We start from the raw sequence: 16,436 nt of genomic DNA, 5'->3' as shown, positions 1-16,436 counted from the left end.
TTCAACCAATGAGAAGGCTTCAATCTGTGGTGTGTTTGACCGAGAGGTGAGTAGTCATGTGAGCACGGGTGCTAGTACCATCCTTGTCAATCGACTTTTTGTGAATTCGACTTCTACCGATTGTCAAGGATGAAATGTCTAGACTTATTCATCTGGATCCGCATTCTGTACGCGATACATTTCAACATGCAAAAAGAATTCGTTTCAATAATTCATGAACTCACAGTATCATTGCTTGTACAAATTCTCATCTGCAGTACATATACAGATTGTGAAAGAAGTACAGATAGTTTCTTCTTCACGTGGTACCATTGCTAGTTTTATATTATTCGTATATGATACGATTTCGACGTAAGCAATCAGACTTTAACCTTTCTTCAAGGGATGACAGGTGGGGATCGTTCCAGACCATCTTCCTCCGTCAAGGCACTGCAAAACAGTTCTCCCTTGGATTTTGTAGCCATCTTTGCAACCAAAAACAATAGTTTCAGAAATTTCGTAATAAAATTTCACGTTTGATATAGTTGCACCTTTGGTGGAACCAGGATAAGGACACAGTGGAACTTCTGAAAATACATATAAAACTTATAAGTTTGTTAAAGATCCCAAGTGTTCAACAACATTGGAATCAGAAGCGGTTCTTTTAAATAGAGGGTGAACATACATAACAATCATGCTTTAAAATAATCTACAGTCGGAACAATTTCACAGAAGTTTTTTGTAGAAAATAATGGCATGATGAACGAAGTAATAAAAAATAGTTCAAAATGTCCCCAACTAATGCCGTATTATTAAGCGTTTGCAAGCTACTGGCTTCTCATTAAGATTGCACCACATTTTCCATCACCTTCACGAGATGTAGCTCCTTTACACATCATTATTCGTGTTGAAGACGTCCAGAAAAACCACTTTTCAGATGAATGTTTCACAAACCGCCAATTTTGCCATTTGTGGTTTCCCTGATCCCTGGACCTCAGTCAATGTCCCTCTTTGTTTTTTTTTTGGGGGGGGGGGCATTTGGAGCATCTTGTAAGACAGGTGCTACAACAAGAACTTTGCCAGATCGCAAATACATCATTTTACAGAGTATGTTTTGATCAACTGTAAAAGACGCATTCTTACGATCATTAGATATTACGATCATTGAATGAGAAGGCTCTCATGTTAAACGTGTTTCGTGGTGATAAATTTCTTAAGCGATCATAAATATGCGCTAAATTTGTATTTCATGCGATTCATTAAAAAGCTTCTTCTACTAGTAAAATTGTGAACTACATTCAACTCTCGTTAGCTCGAAGTCCCAAGGGACCGGTTAAAACGCTCACGTTATTGATAGTTCGAGTTATGGGAAGTTTCCACAACAGTCTCAAGAGTTTGGGACCCGATGAAAACTTCGATATAAAGGAATATTAGAATTATAGGTTTCGAGTTATCGATATTCAACTGTATTTTGTTAATTCACTCAAAAACAATATGTACAGCATAATATTTAATTAATTTCTGAGCAATGGTCTAATCTAGTATACACGTAATAAGATCGTTTGATTAGGATCACATGGTAAAAGAGCCAGACGACATTTTTTGCAACAGTTAGCTATTAGAAAACCAATTAACTATTAAAATGTTTTCCTTTGCACGCATTCAACAAAATAACGTTTTTATAACAAAAATTCTTGGTCACTCGCATTACTTACATCCCGAATTTCGCGAATTTTACTGTTGCTGAGTATTGAACTGAATTTATAGCAATTTTTGTTACAAAATTGCCTTCCAAAGTTTTCGTTTTTGCTGACTATTGACCTGTAGTTAGAGCTACGAGCTGCAATTTTCGTTACAAATTTATGCCTCCAAAAATTGACGATCTTGCATACTTTTGACTTGTGTTTATAGTAACTGACTGAAAATTTTGCTACAAATGTATGTCTTTCAATATGGGCTGTGGAGTTGGAGGGAAAAATGACAGATTCCGGCTCCGAATCCAGAAGTTTTAGAACCTTCGACTCCGACTCCTTTATCCCAAAATCTGTACGACTGTGACTCCGACTCCTTACGCACTGTCAGAGTTGCAGACTTTGAGGGAAACTAACAAACTCCGACTCTCGGAACTTTAAACTTTTGACTCCCGACTCCGACTTTTTCACTTTCACTCCGACTTCACAGCCCTGCTTTCAAAAGTACTCTGTACAAAATCAGCAATCAGAAATGTAAAATTTAAACATCTATTGTTCTTCTGCAGGCTTCTGTTTTGAATCATATAGTATCTGGAGGCATGCTTGGAACAGCATTCTGAGCTTTTATCCGCTTTGTAATATTTTCCGGAAAACAAGCACCGTTTCACGAAGGTATGTAAGCGTTGAAACTTAAAATTATCTTTTGAAATAAAATGGTACAAAGTAAATACATGTGTACAATGAAATCCTTTCTTACTCTGACAAATTGGTGCTCTTGCTGACCATTGGCCAGAGGGTAAGCACGTTGCTTGCTCGTATCCTTTTAATTTGCGGCCTGGTTCACAAGAAAACACAACTTTTACATTCATCTTCGTCACTGAAGTGCTGAGTATCAAACCACCTATTTCTGGTATTGGTTGGCAGTGAACAGCTGAAAATAAAGACATTAAAAGTGGCAAATGCTCTGTCTATGTTACAAAAGGATATCACAATAGATAGACACAGAAGTAAAATGATTTCTCAGCCCGAAATCTGTGGCTGATTCAAGTCGAAGTTTTTGGCCCATACAATTTGCTACATTTGAAGACTTTTGTACTAAATATTGAAACCGATGATTTTGAGATTTTATCTTAATATTTTTTAGAATTTTCAGCCTGTTTATGCTGAGAATTAACAACATTTGCGAACCAAGCAATCCCAAATTTCTGCTTTAAATCAATAGCAAATTTGTTTCAAAAACCCACTGTTCGCAGTTTTATTCCATTCCACATTTTGTACTATCTCTTGCTAATGAATCGTGAATTCATTAGAAAGTGATCTGATTTTTTCTCGTATACTTATGGTATGGTTCGTACATATTGGGGCTTGGCTTAAAAGTAAGTGAAGTCTGTGTTTCTGAAATTAGTTTGCTACTGATTTATGAAGAGTGGTGAGTTTATGATGTTAACTGATAGCATAGCAACCTGAAAACTAAAAAACGTTCAGAAAAAATCGAAAAATTGTCAATATCAATAACAGGTAAAAAAATATTCAGTTGTAGCAACCAATTTGGGACGGAAGTAGAAGGGAATTGAATTTCTGATTTTCGTCTCCTGCGTATAAATTAACTGATCATGAAAAACAAAGTTTTTCTTTTGTAAAATTTTTAAATTGGTTTAATGTTAAGTCATAAAACAAAAAAAGCAGTAGAAATTTCGGGAATTATGAATGTCCGTTCTTTCATTGGGTTTTACTTTGCATATAATTGATTTTAAAATTAAAACTGTGCTTGATACAAAGTTTAATTAATTTTGCTTTCTATGCTTCTTAAAAGTAACAAATCACCGTTTTATTTTAGTCGTATTTTTTTAATATAGAAAAGTCATTTAAAAGGAAATATCAAACAGTTTGGTGGTACGAAAAAAGGCAAATAAAGTAAACATTATGGAAACGCTTACAATAAAAAGGCACTGATTAGTGTTATTACATTAAATAGCGATTTTCAGTAGCAACCGTTCACATTACGCTCTTTTCAGCCGACCAATACTTTCTCTGTACTATTCCGCTTTTTGTCTGGTAAGGAGAAGGTAAAAAAATATTTGCTTGGTCCTTCCTTTTTTGGAGAATTTTCTCATCGTGGTTTAACAATCCTCCCAAGTAAGGTACCTTTAATATTTCATCATAGTATTAAATTTGACATGCCGTACCTTGTTGAAATAAATTACCTCTCAATGGTACAGAAACATGAACCAATTAAAATAAGTATTCTATCAACATTTTCCATTTTTAAGCTTACTTTAAGCTTCCTCCCATTTTACAATGCATACTTTTCAAGTTCCCCATTTTTAAAAGTATACCTGCTTACATTTTTTAGAGTCAAAAACAAAGATTCCTTCACAACAAATTCGTTGAAAAATGTGACTGAACAAATCTTTGCGTCCTTGGGAAATTAAGAAGCAAGTTTTGTTTTACAATAGTTGTTGCCTTTTTTCGGCCGAATCTGAGCGTATATTGGCCTTCTTAGTTGCAACCAGATTAAAAATAGGCAGCTTTAAACAAAGGAACACTTAAACTTAAACCCAAAGCCTTAACCGCTCTTTAACCCAAAGTATCCTGCTTTGACTCATTTTACCATAATAACGCACTTCCCGTACCAATAATATTTTAATGCAGCAAAGAAAATCTATGATGAACAATCTTCTTTTGAATTTTGATTTTTTTCACTTAAACAGTATTTTTAAAAAGAAAATGGTATTAATCGTACCTGAAACAACTATTTCAACTGCATGTTGATGTCCCATTGGAGTAACACACGTAAACAAACCAGAATCTTCAGTTTTTGCATGATATATTGATAACCTGTATTCCAATTGCGAATCCCTGCCAGGCTCACTTGTCCAGCCTAAATACATTTAAAAAGTCTTAGGTAAAAAAAGCACGAAACTTATTAATGCACTTCATAACAGCTATTAAAATATTTTTACGCGTTTGCTTTCAATATTAGAATTCCTGAACTATATTTAAAAAATAAATAAATAAAAGTAAAATTGCTATTCGACTTCGTCTGATAATAGAATGAAAAATTATGAAATAAATAAATAACTAAGTAAATAAATGAGTTTTTTTCCTAAATTGGCAACTTGCGAACTCAATCACTTTGAATCAAAAAACAACAAAGTTAATAAAGCACAAGTTTGAAAAAAAGGGAAATACGTGTTTTGGATTTACTGCACATCTTTATGTCAGGTATTAAATATAACAAACCTGAAACACATCCATTCATATTTGTGTTTTGTAATTTAGGTTTTTAGCTGAAACTACGGTCCGAAGTCTCACACACCAACTAATATTTTCCCTGTTAGCTGGCTTTAAAAAAGATGGCAGTCTTTAGATGGAAGTTAATTGCGAGAGCATCTTTGCGTTCTAAGTAGACTTGAACTAAACTCGTACTACTAAAATATTACGAAAATGAAAGCTGTGGAAATGCATTACTTTCCTTTAAAAAAAATCAGTGGTTTTAGAGCAAATTCTTAGTCACTTAGTCATGATCGTAGTATTGATTAGCGTCAAAATACTCGCAGTCCATCGTTATTTATGTTATTATTTTATTAAGTAAGGGGAGTGGATGAAAGTTAAAGATTCTGAGCTGAGTCTCAAATGCTAAAAGGTTGAGAAACGCTGCATCAAACAGTTCTACTTAATAGCTTTGAAATTCGTCATCAAATAAATTAAATTATGCACTTTTTCCACACAAGTTACTTATGTTGTTGGCTGGGTGGCGTAGTGGTTAGGTGTTCGGCCTCTTATGCCGTCGCCCGCGGAATTAAACTCACGATCCAGGGATCGGTCAATGCAAAAAAGTGTCAGCGTCTATGTTGCTTGATTATGCAACATGCTAAACGTCCCTTGTGTGCCTACTTTGCTTTGGCAGTTCTTAAAGAAATTTATTTTTAATGCAATTTCGTATCCTGATCAAATGCCTCCGTCTATTGAGAAATCTGGACATGGTGGCGACAGGAGTTGTGAAAAAAAATTCCCTGACTTCTCCCTAATTTTTCTGACTAAGTTCAGCAAATCTCCCTGATTTACGTTACCAGTTATAAAGGCTATCTTCTGTGGCGGCGTATGATCTGCAGGTCATAAAGTTGACTGAAAGAAGAAAAAAACCTTCATATAGTCCGCGGATAATACGATAGAAAATAAACGAAATTTAATCAATATTCAATTTTAGCAACTTGATAAAAGGTGTGAAAAGTAATAATTTTGAAATTATGATCAAATTTAATTTTAGAAAATCACTTTAAAATAATCTCTGATATTTCTCTAGTTTTTCTCTGATCGATAAAGTTCTCTGACTTTTCACTGACATCCCTGATTTCCAGGTTCTGCAGCCACCCTACTAGCGTTAAAAATCTCAAAAAGACCAAAAAAGTAGTTTTGATGTTGCTTAAAAAGATTTGATAGCAACTTGGGAGATTGCACTAGGGCTGGAAGACATTGTACCACACACAGCCTAATGGAAATAAAAAATAAATAAACAAAGTGTTTTCAAAAAAATTGCGAAATATTTTCAAATTAAATTATTTAAAGAAACAAAATCACTTAGGAAAAACATTCTTGATTCCGCCACGCATCTGTAAGCTTTCCTTTGTTCCATTAGTGGATCCAATTTGCTTTTGCAATCTAATCGTTTCATACGCATATACATTGGCTCTTTAAATACAGAACTTAGGAAATTTAGGAAACAACTGTGTGAAGTTAATATGCAAATTCGTGCCATATTTGTGCCACTTCTACTTTACGAATAAAGTAACTGTGTTTAAAGTTTGTATTCTCGCAGATAAAAGAGGTAAAGATCGAATACACGTCGCATAAATAAAAAGAATAACAAACAAAATGATACTTCATGCAAGAAACTTAGCATATTAAATTTCTACAAATGAAAATGCCAATATAAATTTGCACCCGGAAAACAAATATTTGCATATCTTCTCTTACCTTCGGGATATTTTCTGTTTTTATGGCTCACTTCCCAATGCGGTGTTCCGTATTTTCGGATCCAGAGACACTCCAAATGCAAAACAGTTCCAGGATATACAATGAGCTTGCCGTCGTTGCTCTGGGCAATCTGGCCGATTTGATTCCGAAAAAGAATTGTTGGTGCTTTTTCTACTGTTTGGAAACATCAAAAAGGAAAGAGAAAAAGGACAGGCTGCGTCAGTTCTGAACTTTGGATAGACGAAAGAAAAATATTTGCGTATATGTAATGAATAATTGTCTTATTGCCCAAACGGATTATGCAAAACACTGTATTACAAAAAGTCAACAAGAAAAAAAAAGGTCCAAAGCTGTTTAAAGGGTGGTAGTTTTTTTTCTCCATCCCCCCAACCCCCCTCCGCTAACATAAGATGTCATTTAAAAGTTTTTCACTTGATATATCTTTTTTAGTGTACATAAAATAGTTGTTTTTTTTTTTTTTTTCAAAGTTTTACTGAAGTAACTTATGTTTCTTCTTAGTTTAATAGAGTAATTCATCATGGAGAAGTTTACTTTAATCCAAAGTCATTTCCTTGATAAAGAATTATGTATTCATTAAATCTTCATAAACTTTTTGAAATACATCTAAATTTCTATTGAACATTATCTTCACTATACGTTAGAAATTTTAAAAAAATAACATATTATTTTATGGAAAACCTGCAGATCATGAACTTTATTTTGTTGAACGTTTCAATATAAATTAACCTTGCGTGTTTGTTAAAGTAATCCTCTTAGTATTTTAGACTTAATTCTTCTCATTTATGGGGCTCATTTCTGCTTATACAAAAAACTGCAGTACTACTATAAAACCACCAAAAAACAGGGATTCCATCAACTTTTCTAGTAGCGATACAGCTTCTTTCAAGTAGTACTGACAGCGTCAGTAATGGGAAAAAAAGTATCGTTACTAGAAACGCTTATGGAAGTAGAGTTTTCTAGCGATTTTCTCGCAGTAAGGTAGACCGGGTCGCATTTACGCGGATTTTTTTTTCAATGAATTTTCTAATTTTTATGTTTTAACTTAGAAAATTTTAGACATCACTTTTTTTTCGAATTAGTCAATGGATGCAAAATTGGTATATTCAGTTGTTGCTGTTCAGTTGTTTAAGTTTTTAACCGTTAAAAGAAATATTTTTGAGTCCAAGTCGGTTGCATAAACTTGCTCCGGACGCGGGGCACGTTTACGCGTATTTATTTTGACACCTAACGTGATTCTGTTATTGTTTTGAACATAATGTGTTACCATCGCTAAAATATAGCAAATTTAATACAGACTGAATAGTGTACAGAGTAAAAGCTGAACGGGCATGAAGACAAAGATACAAATTTGTAACGCAATTAAAAATTAAATGGCGGTTTTCAAAATTAAATAGCCTGAACATACTTAAAAGGTTTGAGGCAGTTCGGAGCGAAAAAAGCGTCAGGGCACATATACAAGTAAGACACTGTAAGACCGTGCGTAAAGGTGATGCGACGTCAACGCGTAAACTTGCCCCGTCGCCAAGTTTGAATTTATTTTTAAGGTGAAAACAATTTAATAACATTTCAGTTCATACAAATACATTTTAAAAAAAAAAGATAGAATTCAGCTAATTTGAATATTTTTTTTAAAATTTTTTAAATAAAGTATTAGTTATTTACAATAAACTTCAAAACGTTCAACACAAAATTTGTTGATGTTCGACTGAAGCTCAAAAACTTGTGAGAATATTTGCTTGGGAGCAGCATCAATCTGTTATGACTTTTGGGTCTCCAGTTATAATTCGTTTTGAAAAAAAAAAAAAAAAAACACTGCGTAATCGTGCGCCATGCGTAAACGTACCCCGGTCTACACTACTACAGATTTTTTTTTTTTTTTTTTTACAGTGTAGCTACTCAGCAATGTTATTTTGTAACATCACAGTTTTTAGTCATACGTTTTTTCTTTACTTCATTATATGTACATGTACGTTTAAGTACATATCTATTTACTTCTAGTAAGCTATACAAATCATATTTGTATAAATAAATCTGCTGAAAAAAATTGGCAAAATTGGCTATGTTTCGCTAATACATTTGACTTAAAATGCTCGTTTTCTTTACCAGCAAAATCAGTAGTCATTTTTTTCTTTTACCAATATCATGATATTATTATAAATTTAAAGATTTATTGCATTACGTATACATAAAAACAATAAATATATTTTGACAAAACATTTGAAAATGTCTCTTCTTCCAAAAATCAATTCTAGTTGGGGTAAATCTAACCTCGCAGCATTACGACGCTTGCAGGTTAGGTTTGCCTCAACTTTTGGTAATAACAATTTAGCCTTTTAGACATGTATTGCCCAACCTACGGCCTGCGGCCCACATCCAGCTAACGAAGCTAAACTATGTGGCCCGTAGCTTTGTCCAATGTTACAAATCAAAAGCACGATTCGTGACAATGTCACAAATTTAGAGCCATATATTCAATAATTGGTCTGAAAATCACGTATTTCTTTAATAACCATCAAAGTAATGATAACAACAATCATTGGTTTGTTGTTTTCTTTCCCTTTTCGGGTATTTTCACATTTTCTTTAGAAAAGAATGAAATGTTTAGAACTTTTATTAGTGTTTTGGCTCGTGAGAATGTTTTTAATCTCAGGTGCGGCACTCGGGCAGATCAAGGTTGGGCACCCCTGTTTGAGACAGAGCTCAAAGTCTTCACGTATAAAAATGAACTCTGAAGACAATATGACTCCCTCACCTCATTGGTTAAAATTAAACCTTGTTGATTAATAATAACAACTAAGGTAAACACACTAATAGTGGCCAGTGCTTCAGTAGTGGCCATTTCAAGATTTAAAACGCCACAGTAACCGCAGTGAAGTATATTTTTTAAACTATGAGTTTACAATATTAAGTGCCTCTCTTGAAACTCAATGAGCTAATTTAGCCCAACCCTTTTTCAATCGTCCCAATTTCTAAAAATGCCAGGATTTCAATTTGTTCAATTTTTTATCCATTTTTTTCAAACCTCAAATTTGATCCATTAGTGGCCATTCCAAGGTCTGAAAATTTCAGTAGTGACCATCTGATAGTCTCACATCCGAAGAATTTACATTACTTTAAATTCAAATAACTGATTAATAAAACTGATTCAATGAGATATTTAAATTAAATACCAACAAAAAGTCACATTATTATTGTCCCTTTTTTTCATCAAAGTATACAAGTAAATTTGAATTGGCCACTAATGGTGTTTTTACCTTACAGTGATTGAAAAATGTTTCCTTACGGGCGTAATCGTATTCTTGTGATAATCCCAGGCAAACTGGATCAGAGCCTGTCCATTGTCCAGCCACACAACGCCTTCGAGTGCTGCCTTCAAATAAGAACTTGCCAATGTCAGTGCATCTGTAAATGATCTCCGTCCCCGGGGGAAACTTAGATATGTCCACATTTAACTTTTTGTCCTTTACAAAAGCAACTACGTCTGGATTTGGTCTCCGGAAGATGCAAGATTTATTTCGGTTGTGATCGGACGCTGGAGAATGAATCTTTGTATCTACAAAAAGAAAGTTTTTTTTTTCTAGACATGTAGTCATGAATATTAGTGTTTTGATACTCTCTTACATTAAAAAAATATAAAAAGATATTTTTACTGTATTGCTACTAATAGATTGCTCATTGCGATTTTTATAGCACGAAAATGCTCCTTCATATTTTTAGAGCAGTGAAACTAATTTTAGTGTGTGACATGTTCAAAAACTGAAGACTATAGTAGTGATCGGACGATTCTACAAGAAAAACTAACTTTCTAAGGATGAAATGGTAGATGGAAGAAAAAAAAAACAGGCGTGCAATATTTTGATTTTTAATATTTAGAATCTATGATATTTTGTACTTTTAAAAAATGAACAAGTTCAAAAGCAGTATTTTAAAACTTCCCATTGCGTTTTCTAATATGCTATTTTTTAAACACATTTCTTGAAATTGCGCTTGAAATTTTTTAAAAATATTTTCAAATTTTAAAATGCGCTTCTTGATATTTTAAAAGTATTCCAGGTTACTTAGGCAATAAATGTCTTTCAGTGCGTTTTGCGAAGATATTTTTTATAGAAAGATGATTTTCACTTATATTAATCGATAAAATGAAAAAAGTTTCCCATATCTATACAAATCATACTATAAAAAAAAACATTCATTCAAAAATAAAAGTTACTAAAAATTTCTAATGTCGTTTATAACTGAAGACTGAAAACGAAAATTGTAAATTTCTGTCCAATTGCCATAAACTTTATGACTTTTAAGTGGTTAAGCGTTACATTATTCCAAATATGTTATGATTTTTAAAATCTTTTAAAATAAAGTAATTAGGTAGTATGATTTTTTTTTTTTTTTACATTTCCAATGCTTAGTGGATGACTATTACAAAATACCTGTGTTCAAAGCAAATTATAGTCTAGATTAGTATTCCTCAGTTCGAGGTAAGCAGTTAACGACTATAAAATATATTTACTTACATTCATCATGCTAGATTTTAATCAGGACAAAATTTTGAATTATATCGTGAGATACCACATTGGAACAAAAGAATTGCAATACATTTTCTTAAACCAACTGTTGAACCGGTATTGAAAAAGAGAAAAAAAAAAAAAAAACTAGCAGGTATTGCTGTGAAGTATAATCTGTTGTTTAAAGAAACTTGCTTCCGCTGAAACTGGTTTTCGGGTTTAGCTTACCTGAAGAAAAAGTATAAAAACAATCTTATGTTGAAGATGGTTTTCCGCTGTATTTGCACAAGCTGAAGCCAAACATTGATAAACTAAGTGAAAAAAAAAGTTCGATACCCCAGCGTTCCGAGCAATTACTTTCTTACCTTTTCAGCTTTATAACTGAATAATAAAAACTTTGTAATTGAAATGCCCATCATATCACAAACGTCCAATCATACGTGGGTTAAAAATAATTAGAAAAAAATTGAGAACTCCTGATCTAGCACTATTATGCTGAACATGAGAATAATTTCGCTTACACATTCGGATCGTTCCAAATTAAACATTTACTGTAACTGAAGAATTGTGGCTCAATGAGTATAACCAAAGACCACTTTTTTTTAATCTCAATTGTAAATTTTAGCGGTAAGAAACTGAGAAAACTGAGAGTAAGTTCACTGTAGTTTCGAGGATTTGTTTGAAGTTTTTTATAACATTTTGATTTTTTAACAAAAACAATTTCGAGTTCCTATTTATAATATAATATACATCTTTAAATAATAGGTCAGAAAAGTTGATTTTTTTTTTTAAGCTCTATGATTTGAATACGATGGTCATTGTTACAATAATTACAGATTACAATAGATGTTTTACTAACCACAGTTATGAGGTCTTCCAACCCAAACTCCATCCTGACAAACTATTTTCCAAGTTGTCTTCTTTCCACTGTATGCAGAGAGACACTTAAAAAGAACTTCTGTTTCATTAGGAAAGTAGCGATTTGCCCCACCACTACCACTCGGCAGATTGTCTCTCTTTAAACTGGCAGTAGATTGCATTCCTTTTGAGTTAGGTGGTTCAATGAAAGTACTTCCTCTGTACAGTAAAGTATTATGGAGCCTTTCTGGTAAGGTGCAAAGGTCAGAGGAGGTTGATGTTGACGTCTCAGACAATGTTGAGTCGATTTGAGTCATGACAAGTTGAGCAGTTGACGATCCTGAAAAATAAACGCATTTTGCATAATGCTTTCCGCATTGTTTTAGGAAAGGTAACACTAGCTGGTAATTTTGGGATATAAGTATTTGTCATTAAACATTAAAAGTAAAAGTTTATCCTTTTGAAATTAAAAAAGGAAAAAAAAATTAAATGAAACATTTTGCGCGAGCATTATGTTTTACTTCTCTAACTCTTAAAAAAAGTAATCTATAAAACGTTTGCTTTTTTACGTAAGGATTTTTAACCTAACTAAGCTCTTAAAATCCAACCATATCTATCTATGTCGGTCAAAGGTAGCTTCCTATTGGGTGTCATGTGACCTAATGTTGGTCATGTGACAGTGATGGCGAAAAATCGCCAAAAAATGATGCCAACATGACAACATGTCTTAAATTTCTCACCTTGCCCATAGAATCCATATATTGTTCACGTCTTTCCTGTGTGAGGGGCCGTAGGTTCTCAAGGTGGCAAACCTAGCCGCCGCAGAAGGGTAGTGTAATACGAAAATCAAATATAGATGTACATAATGTGGACTCTGGACTAATCTCCATAAGTTTTCGAAATTCCTCTATATAGGAGAAATTAAATCTCACCAAATTCGCTTTTTCTCGAAGCTACTGCCAGACACTTGGGGATATTCGGCTGCAATTTCCCTTCTAAACATTGCACTGGATCGGAGACTGCTTTAGCGTAATCATTATCACAGCTGTATCGTATGGTTGAACCGTGGGATATGGTTAGTCCAGGTCTGTAACCATCTAAATAAGTTCCATGGGATATAGGTAGAAGCTCACATGGTCCTAAAAATAATAAGTATGAAATTAACAATTGTTTTAAATATAATATTAATTGCACAAATATTAATTGATTAGTTGATACGACAAACAGTTTTCGAAATTCGCATTTCTTTTTAACGCGTCATCCGGTATATATATATATATATATATATATATATATATATATATATATATATATATATATATATATATATATATATATATATATATATATATATATATATATATATATATATATATATATACAGGGGTGGACTGGCCAGGTCGGCTAGTCGGGGATCCCCGACAGGGCCAACTGCTTAGGGGGGAAAACTTAAATAGCTGACCCTTTTTTATCAAACAAATTTTCCTAAGAAAAATTACTTAAGTTCTTGCATTTCAAATTGAAGTCGATATTGTGCATAAAGTATAACGGAACAAAATCTATAGAACTGAGATTGATGATATACATCAGTGGTGCCCAACCTTTTTTGGTTTAACCTTGGGCCACAACTCATATTAAGAGGATATCGCGGGCCAGAACAAATATAAAATTTAATTATTTTTCTAAATACGTAGAATAGGAAAACAAGGAAAATTAAAGATAATTAATTATAAACTAAAATTTGCTTCCAGTATTACTGCATGCCTATTTTATTGGTACGAACTTTGGATTTGTTTTTTAGAGACCAATATATGGACTTTTTGGCTCTTAATTTTGCAACTATCATTCATGTAACCCAATGAAGATGATCAGTAGGTTTGAAATGTTTCAGAATATATTTTGCGTTTCATAACATTGAGCACAACAACGGGTCACATAGATCAGTTTCACGGGTCCCATGTGGGACGCTGGCCGTAGGATGGGCACCATTACTATACATAATATTTCAGTCGTAGACCAGCTATCTTTATACATCCATTCCGTGGTGAAATAAATTTAAGGCTATTAAAAAGGCTAATAGCCAAGAAGACAACAATATAAGCACTTGGGATAAGTTGAAAAACTTTTGAGAGGAATCGAAAATTTGCGCTCTGCAGCCTCGAAAATTATTGACTGCCCATTTAGAATTGGGGCAACAAATATAAGGAGACAATATCCTGGATTGCTGGCCCAGTTAGAAAAAGACATCGGGAACATTCACTATGTTCTCAGCTGATCGTAACAGATTCAACTAAATACTGTAAGTTGGCAAGAGATTTCATTGGTCTATTGTAAATTACGGCTGAAAATACTTTCATCTCAGAATCGCATACGGGAAAGCAAGTTTAGATTACGGTAAACTGAATCTGAAACACGGCAAAAATTTGGCTCAGAAGGAAGAGCTCCTGAATCTCTCATCACTCATCCCCTATATTTTTCTGAAACCTCGATGTCGAGAAATTTCCTAGAAAAGCCCCAGAACCCTCCCCCATTACGTCACCAAACATAGCGTAGAAGTGCATTTTTAGGACTTCAATTTCGAAACATTTCCTAGGGAGAGTACACGCATTTAACTTAAGACAGTGAGTACTTCAACGTACACACACTCGTAACGTTTCACTATACAGAGAAAAACTGCATTTTTAAATCTTCAATGACAAAAAAAGCTCTAAGGACATCCTGACACTTCTATACATCCTCAAACATAGCCTAAATAAGGTTTTAAATCGCAAAAAAGCACCCTGAACCCTTTAATGAGCTAAAAGATTTGAAACCGACTTAAATTTGAGAAAGATTTTACGATTAAAGTTTCGAAAAGCCCGAACCTCGCACCCCTTATGTCTCCTATTGTTTCCAAACGAAGCCTTAAGTCACGTTTTTAGAACTTTAAATTAGAAAGTGTCTCCTGGCTCGACTTTTGGTATCGTCAAGGCTTTTTACTAAAGTCACCAACAACAGTCTACAATTAAGGGCCTTGAGGCAAAAACCAGGGAAGTCCAAATTTTTCATTTTTTTTTTTTAAATTAATTTTTGTGTGTAGAAATCATAGATGTTACGATTGGTGCAGCAACGGGATAGAAATTTAACATGAAACCTCTGCTTTGTATTAAATAATGTGGGAACGATAATAGAGTTTCTATTCTACAATTGTTGTTATTTGTTGGTCATGCCAAAATTGAATGAGTCTGAACTTACCTGGTTCTTGCATCAAGGCCCTCAATTCTGTTTTTCCGATTTAAGTATTTTTCAGACTTAAATATCGAAAAATTTCCAGACAAAGTCTTCGAACCTTCATCATTCCATTACAGTCACTTAATATAGCTTTGAATTATGCTTAATAGAAATTTCCTTGAGATAGCTCCGTAACCCTTTTATCTGCACCTTTTATCTATATATAGCCTAAAATTCATTTCAGTTTCAGAAAAAAATGCCGAGAGGGAACTAGTGTTTCCCCCAAACCGAAAAAGGAGCATTGCGCTTTCAGATAAAAGGGCCCTTTTTGATAAAAGTTTTGTCATACAAAAAAAGGTGCTTTTTTTAAAAACTTTTTGGTATACTAGGTGCAGACAAAGCCCAAGTGTTTTCGATGGCATTTAGTTTTAAAATATTGAAAAGCTTTTTTTATGTTTGATTTTTAAAAAAAATATGCTAAAAACATTCTGTTATATATTCTGATCAGATTCTTGTGGATAAATGATTGAAACGAGGGATTGACGTTTCATCGACAGGCTTGTGTGTATCTTAACCTTTCGAAAAATTTTTTGATTTTGTGAAATTTTGATCAAACTTTTAAGGGGCAAGGAGGGTTGATTAAGTAAAGGGTCAAAGGTTAGTCTAAAAGCGGAAATGCACGGCGCCCTCCTAAAAAATCTTGGAGCAAACGCTAGGGAAACCTGTCTCCTTTCCTTTTAAAGTTTCCCAACATATTATAATATTACGTTTTTAAAATTTCAATGTCGAAAAATTCCGGAAGAGAGTCGCTGGATTCCCTATAGTAACTAAATGTAATTTAAAATTGTGTCGAGTAGACTTCAGCTTTGAAATGCTTCCAAATGAGATCACTGAGCCTCCTTTTCTCTCTAAAGTGACCAAAGATAGTTTTGCGTTTTTTAATGTTCAACGTCGAAACGTTTTCGTTGAGAGCCCCGATGCTTCCCTGTTCCATTATTTTTACCAAGGGTAGCCAAAAATTGTATTTTTAAAACTTCATATTTCGGAGAATTTCTTGAAAGATCCCCGGCCCTGACATTCTATTGTAAACAAAGGTCGACTAAAATAGACTTTAATTTTGAAAAAAAAGAACGTGGGGGAACCCCTTTTGTTCCCGCTCCTCTAAAATTACCGAAAATTGTAAAATTGCAGTTTTTTA

General features: G+C 33.5%; 1 protein-coding gene across 1 annotated transcript in view; it reads right to left on the bottom strand.

Annotated features, from left to right (window-relative positions):
• Positions 1 to 366: 366 nt before the first annotated feature.
• Positions 367 to 16,436, bottom strand: part of LOC129224904 (sushi, von Willebrand factor type A, EGF and pentraxin domain-containing protein 1-like) — a 149,274-nt gene continuing 133,204 nt past the window's right edge. Inside the window, exons 12-18 of the mRNA XM_054859450.1 lie at positions 12,961 to 13,167; positions 12,030 to 12,368; positions 9,952 to 10,221; positions 6,648 to 6,821; positions 4,414 to 4,551; positions 2,428 to 2,601; positions 367 to 566 (exon numbers count right to left, since the gene is read on the bottom strand). Of these exons, the coding sequence (XP_054715425.1) occupies positions 367 to 566; positions 2,428 to 2,601; positions 4,414 to 4,551; positions 6,648 to 6,821; positions 9,952 to 10,221; positions 12,030 to 12,368; positions 12,961 to 13,167 (1,502 nt within the window). The remainder of the gene's footprint in view (positions 567 to 2,427; positions 2,602 to 4,413; positions 4,552 to 6,647; positions 6,822 to 9,951; positions 10,222 to 12,029; positions 12,369 to 12,960; positions 13,168 to 16,436) is intronic.

The sequence above is a fragment of the Uloborus diversus genome, chromosome 6 (genome assembly GCF_026930045.1).
Source record: "Uloborus diversus isolate 005 chromosome 6, Udiv.v.3.1, whole genome shotgun sequence".
Lineage (NCBI taxonomy): Eukaryota > Metazoa > Arthropoda > Arachnida > Araneae > Uloboridae > Uloborus > Uloborus diversus.
This window is presented reverse-complemented; position numbering and strand designations above follow the sequence as displayed.